Source organism: Cervus canadensis, chromosome 22 (assembly GCF_019320065.1).
Source record: "Cervus canadensis isolate Bull #8, Minnesota chromosome 22, ASM1932006v1, whole genome shotgun sequence".
Taxonomy (NCBI): domain Eukaryota; kingdom Metazoa; phylum Chordata; class Mammalia; order Artiodactyla; family Cervidae; genus Cervus; species Cervus canadensis.
In genome coordinates this window covers 6,273,215-6,288,884 of record NC_057407.1, presented here as the reverse complement: position 1 = coordinate 6,288,884, position 15,670 = coordinate 6,273,215, and the positions used below count along the sequence as shown (strand labels likewise).

Here is a 15,670-nt window from a genome sequence, read left to right as displayed (position 1 = left end):
CCTGGGTCCTCCTCTGGGTGTTGAGAAGAGGGCGGTGGGCTAGGATGGCACCCCTGCTCAACTTTAGAGCTGGGATGTGACTCGGCTCCAGGCCCGCATGTTGGTCTCTGCATCAGAGCGAGGGGCTGGAGGCTTCAGCTTCCTCCTTCCCTCCCCCCACCCAAGCCGTTCACCTGCTTTCTAGTACCTTAGATTCCTCCTGTGGGGACAAAGCCTTTCAAACTGTGATCGCCACTTAGAAGCAGATGCTTTCAGAAGCAAGGGCTCATTGAGCTAAGGCACTGGGCAGTCAGATTGTCAGTGTGTGAGGTGCTCTGAGAGATGGAGAAGTGTGTGTGTTGTCCGCCCGATGGACAGGCCTGGCGTTGACGTCAGAGCTGAGGCTTAGAGGGCCGGTGGGGGAGGTATGTGAAAGAGCAGGAAGGACAGCTCTTTCCTGCGGGCTCAGTTTTTTTGAGGCCCGTGGGCCAGGTCTGCATTTTCTTGTCACAGGAGAGTCGACACTTGCTCCAAGCCTGGCGGGGGACCGGGCTCTGCTTGTGAATTGGACCCTGTGGCCTCTAAACCACTTTATATGCGCCTGGGGGTCTTGTTAGAAAGCAGATCCTTATCTGTCCTAGGGCAGGGGCGGGGCCCCAGATTCTGTTTCTAAGAGGCTCTCTGACCTTAGTGATGGTCCTCTGGCCACAAGTGGCTCTTCGCTGAGGGATGGTGGTGGGGGTTCTGGGTGCCCACCAAGCGTGATCAGTGATTCGTGCTTTGTCTTGAGTGCCTAGGAGCTTCCCTGGTGGTGCTAGTGGTAAAGAACCCACCTGCCAATGCAGAAGACGTAAGAGAGGTGGGTTCGATCCCTGGGTCGGGCAGATGCCCTGGAGTCAGGCATGGCAACCTACTCTAGTATTCTTGCCTGGAGAATCCCACGGACAGAGGAGGCTAGTGGGCTACCGTCCATAGGGTTGCAGTGAGTCAGACAGGACTGAAGCGACTTAGCATGCAGGCATGCTTGATTGCCGGGTGGCCAGAACTTCACTGGAGAAGGTACTTGGCTCCTAGAGGGAGCTCCCTGTGACCAAGGTTTCTCCCGAGTGTGGCTGTTGCCCCGGCTCCACAGAGGGGTGTCCTGCATGTTGGTGACGGGTGTGCACATGTCAGGTGGGTGTCTGGGTGGTGCTCCTCCCCCGTGATTGCCCACCCATCGCCACCAGCTCTTGAGTTAGCTCACATGTTCGCACCAAAGTGCAAGTGAGTGCTAAGTGACATCCCTTCCAGGAAGACTGGGTCTTCGCTGGAATTTAGTTGTGGCACTTAACAATCAAGACTCATTCAGCCATGAGCTGGGGTTGCAAGCGTGTTTGGACATCAACCTCATGTCCCAGATCAATGAAGAGACCAAGCCAGTGGTCAGTCTCGGCCACAGGCGGTGGCGTCCGCTGTGTTAGGCCTTTTCATTGGTTGAGGAGGAGGGGTTAGGTCAGCCAGGTCCAGCAGTGGTGCTCGCCATTGTTAGCGCCCCACTCATGTCCAGTCTCAAAATCAGGCTTTCCCTTTCCCAGCATCCTGTCCACCCGTGAATGTCAGTTCAGGAACATTGGCTCTGATGGTGTCACCAGAAGTTTCCCTGTTCACACAGCCCTTGCTAGTATTAATAAGAAGCCCCCATTGCAGCTTGGCACCTGGGAAGCTCTGCTGTTTAAAGGAACTTTGTCGTCTTTTCCTTCGTCTTGCCCCTCCTTTCCCCTCCTGTTCCCCTCCTTGTCTCCCCACCTCCACTCCTGCAATCCCCGGCAGCCGTATCTGCTTGTAGGAGCGGATCTGGTTTGGTTTCTAAGCATGCACACCTCCTTGCTATATGTCCTTCCTTGTCCTCTCCTCTCTTTCCATTGACCATAGACCAGGAATTGCGGGGGCAGGTTGTTTTTCATTGAAATGTGAAATTTTCGTCTTTGGTGAAATAAACATTTTGAACCTTTGCATCCATTTGAGCATTTATTCATCTCCTAGGCTAGCACCCCTCAGAGCTGCATGTGGTCTCGGAAGTGTCCTGGAAGCCACGTGAGAGCTTCTGAGGGTGGAGAACGAACAGGGGGTTGGTCCCAGGGCTGGTCACTCATCAGCCAGGGTTTCTGAAAAATGCAAGACGGCAAATCAAAGAGCTGTGTCCAGGACTTCCCTGGCGGTTCACTGGTTCAGACTCCATGCTTCCACTACAGGGGGCACGGGTTTGATCCCTGGTCGGGGAACTTAGGATCCACGTGCCTTGCAGTGTAGCCAAAAAAAGAAAAACCACCAAAAAAACTACTGTGTCTGCTGTCCTGTTGCCATCCAATTTGGCTTTCCTTCCGCAGGGGGAGGGAGGAGATGTGTTGTGATGGCGAGAGGACAGGCCCCCGAGTTGGACCGTGCAACTTCGGCCCGTCCCCTAAAAGCTGGGGCCCTGGCCCCTGTCCCCGATGGGTACTGAGTGATGACTCTTCGGGAAAGAGGAATTAGAAGCTCTTTAGAGAGGCAGGGTGGGGAATGAAACCTCTGTTTTGTTACCCCTAGGCAGGCTCGCACTGGGACTCCGGCGAAGCCCGCAATTGAGCCAAGCCGGGCAAGGACTTACCGTCGGCTTCTTCCCAAAGGATGTCCTGAAGAAACTTCCCCAGCGTCTGGCCATGCTGGAGGGACTGAGCCCCTGACAGCTTGATCCCAATGTCAAAGGGGGCGTTGAACTAGGAGGAGGACCACCCAGGAATCGTCAGAGGTCACCCCCACCCTTCCACCCCTGCACCCCCGCCCCAGAAGAGGCCCTGGGTTCTCAGGAAGCCGGGGGGGGGGCCCCTGGGGTCTGACAGGGTCCCCAAGGGGGTGGCTTAGCCAGGTCACTGTCTGTCCCGGGCCTGGTCTCGCCACTCCACGATCCTTAGGAGGCTTCCCTTGTGTCCTCTTTACCTGGCTCTGAGGAGGTTACGGATAAAAGCTGCGGGGTCCCCTAGATCAGGTGACCCCCCCCACTTTTCAGCTTCAGAAGACGTCAAACGGAATGGCCAGCGGTGGAGTTACAGGCCCTGGTGGCGTTATGTGGGAGCAGGGCTTCCCTGGTGGATGCAGCACTGGCCCGGGGGACGGTCTCTGCACCCCCCTCCCTTCCCAGGAGCTCTTCCCCTCGACCACACAGGCCCTTCCTTGTTCCGGGTTGGACCAGATAGGAAGTTGACCTCTTCCTAGAACGATGCTCTGAGCCAAGTCTGTTCTTTCTGTGCCTCTGTCTCTTCCCTTCTCCAGGGGGATCACCCCACGTCTCCTAGTTTTTCGGCAGCCTATGAGATGACTTATTGAAGCTCAAAGATTGGGGCAACCAGAAAGGAACTCTGTTGCGGCCGCATCATTGTTTCTCTCCGGGGGAGCGGAGACCATGTTCGCTTCCGCTCATCCAGTTCCTGGCCGTGTTGGTGACAGAGCTCCTGGGTGAGTCCACGAAGGGATCTTGGGGCCGAAAGGGAGCCCTTGGTCCTCCTGCCCCGGCAGCGGTGCAGCCCTCAGCCTGCTCAGCCCGGGCTGAGTGCCTTTCCCTCCGCCTCCCATTTCACAGATGAGCCGGGATGCTCTGAGGGTTATTAAAACAAAATGTGGGTTCCGAGGGGCCATATGTGGGTAAAATATCAGATAAAATGTGGGTTCCCCTTTTAAAAGTTACCTCCCCCTCTTGCATCCACCGTGAAGATGCAGCTGTGGAGATGATGTCATCGATTTGGGGGGAACTGAGGCCCCTCAGTTCCCTCCCTTCAGTAAATACTCATTTCCCCTCCAGCCCCGTGGCCGATGCGGGTGGTCGGGTGACCCCAGCAGACACTGGGGCTCCGTGAGCACTGAGCTGGGGACCCGCCGGGCTGGTCTGCGCCCTGGAGCCGGGCGAGGGGCGGTGACAGGAGGTGAGGGGCTGTCGGACGGGGGAGCGTGGCTTCGGGGGGCTGGAAACGGCCACCTTGGCCCCAGTGTCTGACTGGTCCGTGGGTGATGGGTGGGGTGGGACAGGACTTGGTCTATACAGTGTTCCGCTCTGAGATTCCATTTTAGGAAAATGTTTGGAGGGAGAGGAGGGGCCTGAGACGCCTGAGGCGGGACCCTGGGAATGGAGGCTTTGGGGCGCACAGCCCACGCTCTGCGGCCTGCGTCTCAGGCTTCCCCCACATCTGGTGGGCCCCCCACCTCTGGACATCACACACTCTTGGTGCCGGCTGAGGTGGGGCCTGCTGTTGCCTCTGTGGAAACTGGGAAGTCCCAGCCAAGACTTCTCCCCCATCTGAGCCATCCCAGGGCTTCCCTTGCCCCGCTGGGCCTGACAGTCTCATCAGGAAAGTCCCCTGGTTTTAATCTAAGAACCGCAGGCCGTCGTCAAGTAGGAACGTGACGGGTGGGGTCTCACATGTGGTGGAGGAGGCGCCCGGCGAGAGTCAGGGGCTGGGGGCTGGGGATTTGACCTCTGATGGGAGCAGAGGCGGGCAGAGGAGACTTTCCAGGCACCTGCTCTCTCTGCCAGACCGGCGACGGAGAGCGAGTGCTCGGGGACCCGAGGCCCCCAGACCGTGGGTCCCACCTCGGCGCCTGCAGGCAGCGGCCCGTTAGGCCAGTGGATTCCCCTGGCTGAACCTCTGTTCCTCATCTCTAAACGAGGCCACGGAGATCAGCCGTACCGACCTCATGGGCGGTTGTAGAGCTTCAATGCCAAGCAGGAGGGTAGAAGGGCTTCCCAGGTGGCACTGTGCTAAAGAACACACCTGGCAATGCAGGAGATGTAAGAGACGCGGGTTCGATCCCTGGGTCGGGAAGATCCCCTGGAGGAGGGCCTGGCAGCCCACTCCAGTACTCTTGCCTGGAGAATGCCACGGGCTGGGGAGCCTGGTGGGCTACAGTCCGTGGGGTCTCAAGGAGTCGGACACGACTGAAGCGACCGCGTACGCTCGCGTGCAGGAGGGCGGAGCCGTGGGAGGTGAGGCCGAGGGGGTGCGGCGCTCAGTGGTGACCGGGCACCTCGGGGGACCCTGGTCGCCCTGCACGGAGATGCCCATCTCCACCTAAACCCTTGCCAGTCCTTTCCCGGGACCATGGCCAGGCCCCCCGGCAGGAAGGCCATGTGACGGGGGGCCCTTAAGACCCTTCATGCCCTGGTCCTCCCGTTCTCTCCAAACGGCGCCCTTGCCCCGGGCAGGATTCCTGAGCCCAGGCGAGCCTGCCAGGCTCTGTTCTGGCCTGCAGGGGGGTTCACCCGTCCAGGGTGCCGCCCTGCCAAGACAGAGTAAGGTCAGGTCCTGAAGGGCCCTGAGCCCATCGGGAGGTTTTCTGCGGGGAGACACCTGCAGCCTGTGAGCAGCTCCTCCTTCCTGAGTGTGAATACTTGCTGGCACGCCCCCTCCCCTCTCCTGGGCCTCCTCCTGTTGCAGCAAATTTCCTTAGACATTTGCCTGTTGATGGAGAAGACCTGGAAGAGCCAGGGGTGTGGAGTCCACTCTTGTCCTGCTGTTTGATGTCCCTTGAGTAGCTGCTAAGTGGGTGTGTGTGGGTGAACGCCCTCCCCTGCCTGCCCCACCTGCCCTCCTACTGCAGAGGGACCCACCCGGATTTCCAGCTCGTCCTCTGCACCTTCCGCCTGACTTCCCACCTCCGGGTCAAACTGGCCTTCCAGGGCCCGGGGCTTCAGTCTGCCTGATGGCTTCTTAGGTTCCTTTCTCTGCAGGAAAGAGGAGGTGCTCCCGTTAGGCCCCGAATCCCCCCTCTCCTCCGAGAAGCAGAGTGAGGTGTGGACCCACGATCAGACCCAGAGCCCTCCTTCTGGCTCGGGGAGAAAGCTGAAGCTCAGAGAGAGCTGCTGCCCAGCTCACACGGCTTGGGGCATTCAGGATGCGGGGCTCCCGGGGTGATGTCTCACCTGCAGTTTCTGATGTTCGGGGCTCAGAAAGCTGGAGCCCGCCATGGCCAAGTCCAGCCAGAGCACGCTGAGCAGCAGCAGGCTGCAGACGGTCCATGGGGCAGGCATGGCTTCCCTGGCTGGAGGCAGACGGACCTGGAGGAGAGAGGGTCTCTGGGCCGGTTATAGAGATGGCGGCGGGTCTCCGCGCTGGACCCCTGCACCCGGGGTGACTGCTGTCTGGAGCAGCTCTCCCCCAGGAGTGCCGTCTGCCCGCCTCCCCAGGTAGGAGCATGCGGGCTCCTTCCCAAGACTGTTCTCTTGGGGGCGGGTGCTTGGCAGTGGGACTGTCCACATCCTTCGTTCCCCACCCTGAGAACCTTGTGCCATGTTTCTGGTGGAGGGGTGAGGAAGGCGAACCGGCCAGGTCCCAGGAGACGTGGGGGTACCGGGGCTGCTCCCAAGTCCAGCTGGGAGCAGCCAGGCGGCCCGGGGCCCTGCAACCTCCCCGTGTTCAGAAGGGCCTGCGGGTGCGCGGCTGTTGCCATGAGTTAGACCCATAAACAGACCCCCCGCACGCGAGCGTGCCCAGAGTGCCTACCTGGGGTTCCGGGCAGAGGTGGCGACTGGTGGCCATCTGGTCCTTATATAGGGCAGCCTGTGTTTGTCTGAAACTAGCAGCCATCTCTCAGGGCAGCCTGGCATCTGGGGGCTGAGTGCCATTCCTTGGGAACTAAAAAGGCTTCCGACACCCACCAGGGAGACGTCAACAGCAGAGGTCAAATCCCTGGGAGACGGCCGGCTTGGCTGGGGCGGCCCCATGGGGCCACCTGCCCCTCCTGTGCCCAGGCGTGCCCGCCTCGGCTTGGGCGGGAGCGGGGAGAGTGTGCCCTGGGGCCAGCCTGGCATCGCTGCTTGGCGGCCGTGACCCGCTGGCCTTTCTGCTCGCCTCCTCCTCCTGGGATAGAACCAGGTCGGTTGCTGTTGTTCAGTTGCCAAGTCACGGCTGACTCTTTGCGACCCCATGGACTGCGACGGCCAGGTGTCCCCATCCCTCATCCTCTCCTGGAGTTTGCCCAAGTTCATGTCCGTGAAATCGGTGATGAACCAGGTATCATCGCTCGATCTGAGGCTTGTGCTGCCTCGGGCCTCATGAGGGACGCAGCTCTGGCTCCCATGGCTTGGGAGCCTCCTGGCATTCTCAGGCCGCCCGGAAGGAAGGCCTGTTTTTCAGATGGGGAAACTGGAGGAGCAGGGCAGTGACTGTCTCCAGCAGCGGCTGAAGGCCCGTCCTCGCCTCTGGGAGGAAGCGGGATGGCTCCGCCCTGCGTGGTCTTCCTTAACATGTGGGCTTGCCTCCCCTCCCCCGGCCGGCCCTGAGAGGCAGCCAAGCGGCCCCGGCGCTGCCGCGGCTGACCACGCGCACGTCGGCCTCAGCGAGGTCACAGAGTGTCCCCTGCGCAGGGCTGCCTCTCAGGGCGGCTTTGAGGACAGACCGAGGTGAAGACGTGACATCCTTTGTAAGCTGTCGAGTGTCACGCGGTAGCTGTTCTTCGTGCCTTTGCCAGCCTCGGCCACGTCACATGTTCCCTGACGATGAGCTGGCCAACCACGTGGGGGGTTTTTAACCTGCCCGGAGCCATTCGTCCCACCGGCTGCCCAGGCGGTGACTCCTGAGGCCTCGGTGTGTGGTCTGCGTAGACGTTCTGGCGTCTCAGAGGAGGAACTCGCTGCTCGGGCTGGGAGCGGGGGAAGGCCGCCCCCATCAGGGCCGTGGCAGTGGGGCTGGGCTGTGAAGGGAGGCCCCGCTGCAGGCCGAGGGTGGGAGCCGAGGTGAGCGGCGGGAGTGGGTGTAGACTGTGTGGAGCCCCCCAGCGAGGAGGTGGGGTGCTTGGAGGACGGTAGCAGCAGTGGGGGGAGGAGTGGGCTGTGAGGAAAGGCCTGGAAGGAGGGGCGGGGTGGGAATGAGTGCTCTTGGGAAGCTCCTGGCACAGGCATCTGGGCTTTGATCTGGCGGAGGGAAGACTTTGAAGGCTTGTGAGCAGTGGCGTGAGTGATTGACCTTGAAGACTTGGGAGGCTGCACCTCTCGTTTCACGGGGAGAAAAACTGACTGTTTAAAGGGGCCACCCTTCCCCCAAAGCCACGCTGCCCTCAGTGCCGTGTGGGCCGCCAGCTGGGCTCCCGATCAGGAAGGGGCTGGGGCCGCCAGCAGACCTCTGGCTGTCGGATGCTGGCCTGACGTAGGTGGACCTTGTGGAGACCCTAGGGGTGGGGGACCTGGGAGGGGCTGGACTGAGCCCCACCATGCAGTGTGGGGACTCGGTACCTTCTGCTGGAGAGCTTTCAACCAGGAGCCTCCATCAGTCCCAGGAGAGGGTAAGCGTGTCCCTGGGAGACCTTCCCCTTGTGGGTCCCCTGAGCGTAGGGCTCCTCACCTTGGGAGCCCAGAAGGGCTGAAGGTGGAGTGGGGTGGGGAGATGTTCGAGACGGCCGGCAGCTTTTTCAGAGCCTCTCCTTGCCAGCTCCAGCAAAAAAAACAAAACAACCCAAACCATCTATGGTGACCAGGCTCCTGCTGTGACATGAGGCCTCCCTGCATGGTGGAGATGGAGCTGCGGGTGTTGATCTTAGATAACAGTCCCCGCGAGCAAACATGGCACACGCTTGCTCCCTGGTTCCCTCGCCCTCGGATCCTGGGAACAGGAAAGTGCAGACAGGAGGCCTGCGGGGGGGAAACCACCCCAGGCTCATCCCGCAGAGCCCAGGCAAGTTGGGGAAGGAAGGGAGGGCCGAGGGACGGGGAGGCGGCACCCGGACGTACCCTGCTGCCCACCGCCAGCTGCGGAAGGGGGAGCGGACTGAGGAGGGGGCACACGCAGACCTGACCCGAGTTCTCTGGAGGAGGACTGTCTCCGGGGAAGGACTGACCTTCCCCAGCTCATGATGTCCGTCGGAGTGCGGGTAACGCGAGGCCAGCCCGCACCTGTCTGTTGGCACCTCGGAGCAGTCCTTGCCCGCTGGGTGGTGTGTCCTTCCCACCGCACGGCCTCGAGGGCCTGGCCTCGTGAACGGACAGGGACGCAGCGTCACCCAAGTAACTGCCATGTGTAAATGGTGTCTGAGGACAAACTGTGTACATGGCCCACTGTCCTTTTGTTTGCACCAAGGATGAGTTGGCTTATTAGGCACTTTTTTCATCAACTTAGACCAACCTTGGTATGACCGAGGCGGAGTTTGGGGTTATAGAAACAGGTTTTATTTTGTGAGATAGGGCTCTTTGGTCCGACTTCTTTCTCTCCTTCTGACTTTCAAAATAGAAGTATCATGCCAGCCATGCCATGAAAAATTCCTTAGAAGTCACATCAAAGAATGCAGAAAGAGGTAAAATCAATTTTAATAATATACTTTAATATATCCAAAACACTATCAATTTGGCACGCAGTCAGTGATTTACTATTTGGCACTGGTTTTCTTTTCACTAAGCCTTACGGTCTGGTGGGTCTTATTTCCGCAGCACGTTTCAGTTCAGACCTGCTGCACTTCCAGCGCTTAGTAGGGACCTGTGGCTCCCAGCTCCTGCACAGGGCGAGGACTAGATCAACGTGGCTGTCACTCTTTTTTTTTTGTTTATGTTTTTTTATTTCTATTTCTTTATTTAAAGTCCATAGTAAAGTCACAGCTGTAAAATAAGTGTATTTAAAAAAACAGAAGATACATCTGGATGACAAAAAATAGATGATGACTGAAAATCTACAGGATTCCCCAATAGCTCAGTTGGTAAAGAATCCACCTGTAATGCAGGAGACCCGTTTGATTCCTGGGTCAAGAAGATCCCCTGGAGAAGGGACAGGCTACCCACTCCAGTATTCTTGGGCTTCCCTTGTGGCTCAGCTGGTAAAGAATCCGCCTGCAATTCGGGAGACCAGGGTTCAATCCCTGGGTTGGGAAGATCCCCTGGAGAAGGGAAAGGCTGCCCACTCCAGTATTCTGGCCTGGAGAATTCCATGGACTGTATAGTCCATGGGGTTGCAAAGAGTCAGATACAACTGAATGGCTTTCACTTTTTATGAAAACCTACTGTACATTTTGCCAAGGGCAGCAGAATGCAACATGATAGGAAAAATTCAATATTCAAATATATCCTTAAGAAAAACTTCCCTTATGAATAGTAAAATCATCTAAGAAATGGTATGTTTACATAAGTGGACACTTTCTAAAAAAGTTGGGTACAGGGTGCTCGATAAAAATATGTGGGCACCAGGAACTCAAGATTAATCTTCTAAAATGAAGGTTTATTTAACAATAAAATGACCGTTTCTAACATGATGATCATATGAAACCCTCTCCCTTTTCCCCCCTTTATAGAAACGAGATGGGCAGTTAACAGGAACAGCTTAGTAGTCATTTAAGAACTGGAGACACCATGGGCGTCACTCTTAACTCACCCCTCACGTTAGCCAAGTGCTCTCTCACCCCTCCTTTCCCACTGGGGCGCCCCTGTTCTCCTGCCATCGTGGGGCTGGAGCCCCAGATACTAGTCTATCTTCAGGCTTCCTGTCCAGCAGCTTCCGCCCTCAGCCTTCAATCACGCCCAGGTCTCTCATCCTGGGAAGGTCTGTCGATGCCCCCGTGTCCAGGCAGAATTTCCTTTCCCTGTATCCTGTTCCTCACTGGATACTGGCCCCTCCAAACTATCTAGCTCGACACCCGCTCCACCACCGTGCTGAAACGGCTCTCGGAGCTGCAGGTAGCGCAGCCTTAGTCTCGGGGTCACTAAGAGCCGTGGGACCTCCCGGTGAGGCCCGTGGGGTCACCTGATCGCAACTGCTGGGTGCAGACTTGAGCTGCGCTGCAGTGGATTCACGGGGGAGGCCGTAGGAAAGCTGACTTCCTCATGCTTCATCTTCTGACTCTGATAAGTCTGCCTTGGGGCTGAGAATCTGAATTTTCACAAGTTCCTTTTTGATTACAAAGTCATGTTCCCAACGGAAAACTCGGCCAAAAGTTTTCCAACAGAAACCTGTGTAAGCTAAACTCTCTCTCCAGATATATTTGAGCTTCTAGAAAATTTCAAACTTACAAAGAAAGCAGAACGAGTAATTAATTCCTTGAGTCTGCAAGCACCCATCATCAGTTCCAACACGTCTCAGCATCTGCTTTCGTGTACTTACCCTCATACTGTTTTTCATTTGAGGGGGATGTTGTAAGAGCAAATCTCAGCAGCCACGTGATTTGTCTTAGAAAGCTTTGGTCTGTACCTTTCACAGGTGACACGCTCTCGCAGTTTACCGCAGCCCCCTTTCACTGTCGTCGTTTAGTTGCGAAGTTGTGTCCAGGCTTCCCTGTCCTTCACTGTCTCCTGGAGTTTCCTCAGACTCATGTCCATGGAGTCGGTGATGCCATCCAACCGTCTCACGCTCTGCCGCCCCTTCTCCTTTTGCCTTCGATCTCTACCAGCATCAGGGTCTTTTCCATTGAGTCCGCTCTTTCCATCAGGTGGCAAAAGAATGGTGACTTCAGCTTCAACAATTTTGTTTCATGGCAAATGGAAGGGAAAGGTGGAAGCAGTGAAAGATTTTATTTTCTTGGGCTCCAAAAATCACTTCTGATGGTGACTTCAGCCATGAAATGAAAAAAATGCTAGCTCCTTGGAAGGAAAGCTTTTACAGAGCTAGACAGCGAGACAGTTGTTTTGGGGTCCAGGAATTAGTCTATTTTGATGAGTGTTTATTATATTTATTTATGAGTGTTTATTAACACTTGAATGTGTTTTAAGTGTTGTTGGGAAGAATGTTCTATGAATGCCACTTAGGTCAAATAGATAGTATTCCATCACCTGACTGTTTTTCAGGGGTCTACGTGTTCTACTGCTGAAGGATGAGCATTGAGATCACCAGCTAGCATTGGAAAAGACTTCTCTTCACTTCTGTGAGTTTTTGTTTGACATATTTTGGAGTTCTTCCTCACCATAAACACATCCAGATGTACCTGAACCCAAATAAACTACTATGCTGAGGGGTTGTTCTTAATAAAGATGACGACTCTAAGCTTAGAGAATGTAGGCAGGAAGCCCACACCAGAGCATGCTGAGGCCACTGCACTTTGAAACCATTTCTTGTGGATGGCCACTTATCTTTGGGGTCCTTGAGGCTGGGATTAGATTTGAGAGACTGGGCATTTGGGTCTAAAACAGAAGACCGAACCAGAAGTGGGAGGCACTAGGCTACCAGGGGGGATCATTTCTGCCAAAACCTCTACAGCACGCTTGGATCCAGGACAGTCTAGGCTAGGGAACCAAGCCAGGGGACCCAGGCTGTGGGGAACATAATAGACATTTTTACAAATACTTCAATACTTTGAAGTGTATAAAGACATAATTGGTCTCCTTGGCGTGCATGATGTAGACGGGCAGCAGCAGCATTCAGCTGTACACGTCTGCACAGCTTCCTTTGTGATGGAGGGTCGATGTTTTATGTAGTGCTGTGAACTGCTCGTACCTTCCCCCCCCCAGCTTTTGTCCCAACCGCACGCACATTTTGTTTCCAGGACTCAGTCTGTTTCTGTTTTCTCAGAGGGTTTATTTCTCTCCAGTTTGAGATGACACCACTACACCAAATCCTTTGGCTGCAGCCTTTACATAAGTTCCCTGAGTCCAGAGACCTCTAGGTTCATCCTTGTTGCTGTCAGAGGCATTGTTTTCGTCTTCATTTCATAGCCGAGTCAGTTACTGCGGCAAACGTGTCCCAGGTGTGCAAGTGGTCCTGGCCATTGCTTCGACTGCCTATCGTGAGCATTGTCCATATTCCTGCAGCGCGCATTTTGATAATCCCTAGTCTCTTTCTGTCCAGGAGCGTGTGCCATTCCCACGTGGAGCTGTGATGTCCCTCTCAGGAGCCTGAGTTTTCTTTCCAGTGGCCCGGGCCTGTGTGCGGTGCCAGCATCGGCACGGAGGGTTCCCTTTGTCCTCGATCTGCAGCACTGACTCTTTGCAGACCTTTGCGCTAGACATTCTGACTCATGGCAGGCAGTGCAGGGTGTAGTTTTGACGGTCCTGTCTCTGAGTTTGAGGGATCTGGTGCAGCATTTAATGTGCCTTGTTTGTCTCTTGTAAATAGTTGAGGAAAATTCCCTTTTGAATAGGGCTTGCTGAAAGCCCTCCTGTTTATGGGTTTTGAAGTTTTTACTCACTGACCTGCCCAGGGTGCTTCTAGGGTAAGTGCTCCTTATTTAAGGCCCCGCAGTCCTTTGATTATGGTGTCCTGAAGCACCAGTTTGAAGGTTGTAATAGCAGGAAATGGCCACAAGGTGGCACTACTTTCCCATGCCCAACCCAGGTCAGTGGGGAGAGCAGCCAGCGCCTTAGGAAAATGGGGGCTTTGGGTGGTCCGTGTCCTTGGAACATGCCCCCACAAACCCCAAAGCCTCGTGTCTCATTCCTCCTCCTACTTCACCCTTGACCCGCAGATACTCAGAAAGCCCTGGGAAACTGCTATGCTGCATTCCTGTCCTTTGGAAGTTACGGGGCCTGACGCTAAGGGCTGCAGGGGAGACCCCACCACCAGAGCCTGTGCAGGCCGTACGAAAGTTTGAAGTGCTTTTCTCCCCGATAGTGCAGTGTCTCGGGTCCTTCTGGCGTTCAGGGTAGGCTGCCTGGGTCTCAGACTGAGGCCCACTCGGGAACTGAGGAGGCGCTGGGACTCCCAGGGAGGAACGTTTATGCCAAAACCTCTACAGCAGCCTGAGCTCAGGTGGGTCTGGCCTTGGGACCCAGGCTGTGGGGAATATGATACTGTTTGAAACATACTTCAGGTGTTGAGGTGTATGAGGGCATAATTGATCTCCACGTGCATGATGCAGATGGGCAGCAGCATTCTTCAGTGGTACACGTCTGCACAGCTCTCCTTTTATGGGCTGTTTCCCCGTGGAGGACTCTCTTCCCGTGGAGGACTCTCTCCCCGTGGAGCACTCTCTCCCCGTGGAGGACTCTCTCCCCGTGGAGGCTCTTACACAGTGCTGGGCAGAGTGTGTGTGCTGTGTAGTGAGGGAGGGTGGATTTTCACGTGGCAGTGTCAACTGCTCGTTCCCCAGTGTTCCTTTATAGCCTGTTCCCCGGCTTTTGCCCTTGACAGACACACATGTTGCTTCCAGGACTCTAAGTCTGTTTCTGTTTTCTCAGATGACACCAGTACAGCAAATCCTACATCATCTGCCTTTACCTAAGTTCCCTGAGTCCAGAGATCTCTAGGTCCATCCTTCTTGCGGAGCAAGGTATTGTTTCCTTCTTTATTTCACGGCTGTTTCAGTAGTCTAGCGCATACATGTCCCAGCTGGATGTTTTCCGGCATGCCAGTAACCTATCATTTGGTTTGATTCCCAATCTTGACTATTGTCCACATTGCTGCAGCATGCATTTTGATGCCCGTGGCGTTTCTGTTTCTGTTTCTGTCCGGGAGTGTGTCCTAGGCTCATATGGAGCTGTGATTTCCCTTTCAAAAGCCTGAGTACTGTCTTCCAGAGTGGCCTGTACCTATTTGCATTGCCAGCGTTGGCATGGAGGTTTCCCTTTCCTCCTGGGTCTGCATATTTGATGCTGGACATTCTGACTCATGCAGGTGGTGCAGGGTGTAGTTTTGATGGTCCGGTCTTGAGTTTGAGGGATGTGGTGTAGCATTTAATGTGCCTTGTTTGTTTCTTGTAAATACTTTGAGGAAGATTTCCTTTTGAATAGGGCTTTTAGAAAGTCATCTTATTTATGGGGTTTGAAGTTTTACTCTCTGACCTGTGCCAGGGTATTTCTAGGGTAGTGAAAGTGAAAATCACTCTGTCGTGTCCAACTCTGCAAGGTCCGTGGCATTCTCCAGGCTGGGATACTGGAGTGAGTAGCCTTTTCCTTTTCCAAGGGGTCTTCCCAACCCAGGGATTGAACCCAGGTCTCCCACAATGCAGGCAGATTCTTTACCTGAGCTGGGGCACAAGGGAGGCCCATTTCTAGGGTAAGTGCTCCTTATTTAAGGCCCCGCAGCCCTTTGATTATGCAGGGCCTTGAAGCACCAGTTTGTACGTTGTAATAGCAGGAAATGGCCACAAGGCGGCATTACTTTTCCATGCCCAACCCAGGTCAGTGGGGAGACCAGCGCCTTAGGGAAGTGCAGGCTTAGGGTGGCGAACGTCTGTGGAACATGCCAGCAAAACCCACAAAGGCTCGCGTCTTATTCCTCCTCCTACTTCACCCTTGACCTGTAGATGTTCAGACCCCAAACTGCTATGCTGAAATTTCGTCCTCTGGAAGTTAGGGGGCTGCAGGTGAGACCCCACCACCAGAGCCTGTGCAGGCCGTATGAAAAGCTTGTGGTGCATTTCTCCCCGATAGTGCCGTGTCTCTTGGGTCCTTCTGGCTGAGATTAGCATTCAGGGTAGGCCGCCTGGGTCTCAGATTGAGGCCCATTCGGGAACTGAGGCTCTGTAAGTCCAAGGGAGGAACGTTTATGCCAAAAGCTCTACAGCAGCCTGAGCTCAGGGGGATCTGGCCTTGGGGCCAAGGCTGCTTAGGCATGGGACACCTGCCAGGGGACCCAGGCTGTGGGGAATGTGATACTGTTTGAAACACATAACTGATTTCCTCCACGTGCATGTAGATGGGCAGCACCATTATTCAGTTGTACACGTCTGTCTGCATAGCACTGTTTTTGGGTTCTTTTCCCATGGAGGCTCTTACACAGTGCTGGGTAGACTGCATGTGCCATCTATTGATGGAGGGTCGATTTTTATGTGGCAGTGTGAA

The 15,670-nt window shown here is 55.5% G+C and overlaps 1 protein-coding gene across 1 annotated transcript; it reads right to left on the bottom strand.

Annotated features, from left to right (window-relative positions):
- Window positions 1–1,973: 1,973 nt before the first annotated feature.
- GHRL (ghrelin and obestatin prepropeptide) lies at window positions 1,974–6,081 on the bottom strand. Its single transcript, XM_043442778.1, has 4 exons — window positions 5,909–6,081; window positions 5,597–5,710; window positions 2,606–2,714; window positions 1,974–2,123 (listed from the first exon to the last, which is right to left on the bottom strand). The coding sequence occupies exons 1-4, from the start codon at window positions 6,014–6,016 to the stop codon at window positions 2,104–2,106; spliced, it is 351 nt and encodes a 116-aa protein (XP_043298713.1). The 5' UTR covers window positions 6,017–6,081; the 3' UTR covers window positions 1,974–2,103.
- Between the last annotated feature and the right edge of the window lie 9,589 nt (window positions 6,082–15,670).

Coding starts and splice junctions, on each gene's coding strand:
- GHRL (XM_043442778.1), bottom strand. CDS start 6,016: ATGCCTGCCCCATGGACCGTCTGCAGCCTGCTGCTGCTCAGCGTGCTC. Junction 5,711..5,908: donor CCGAACATCAGAAACTGCAG/GTGAGACATCAC, acceptor TCTTTCCTGCAG/AGAAAGGAACCTAAGAAGCC. Junction 2,124..2,605: donor CCTTTGGGAAGAAGCCGACG/GTAAGTCCTTGC, acceptor TGCATTTTTCAG/AAACCCTGGCTGATGAGTGA.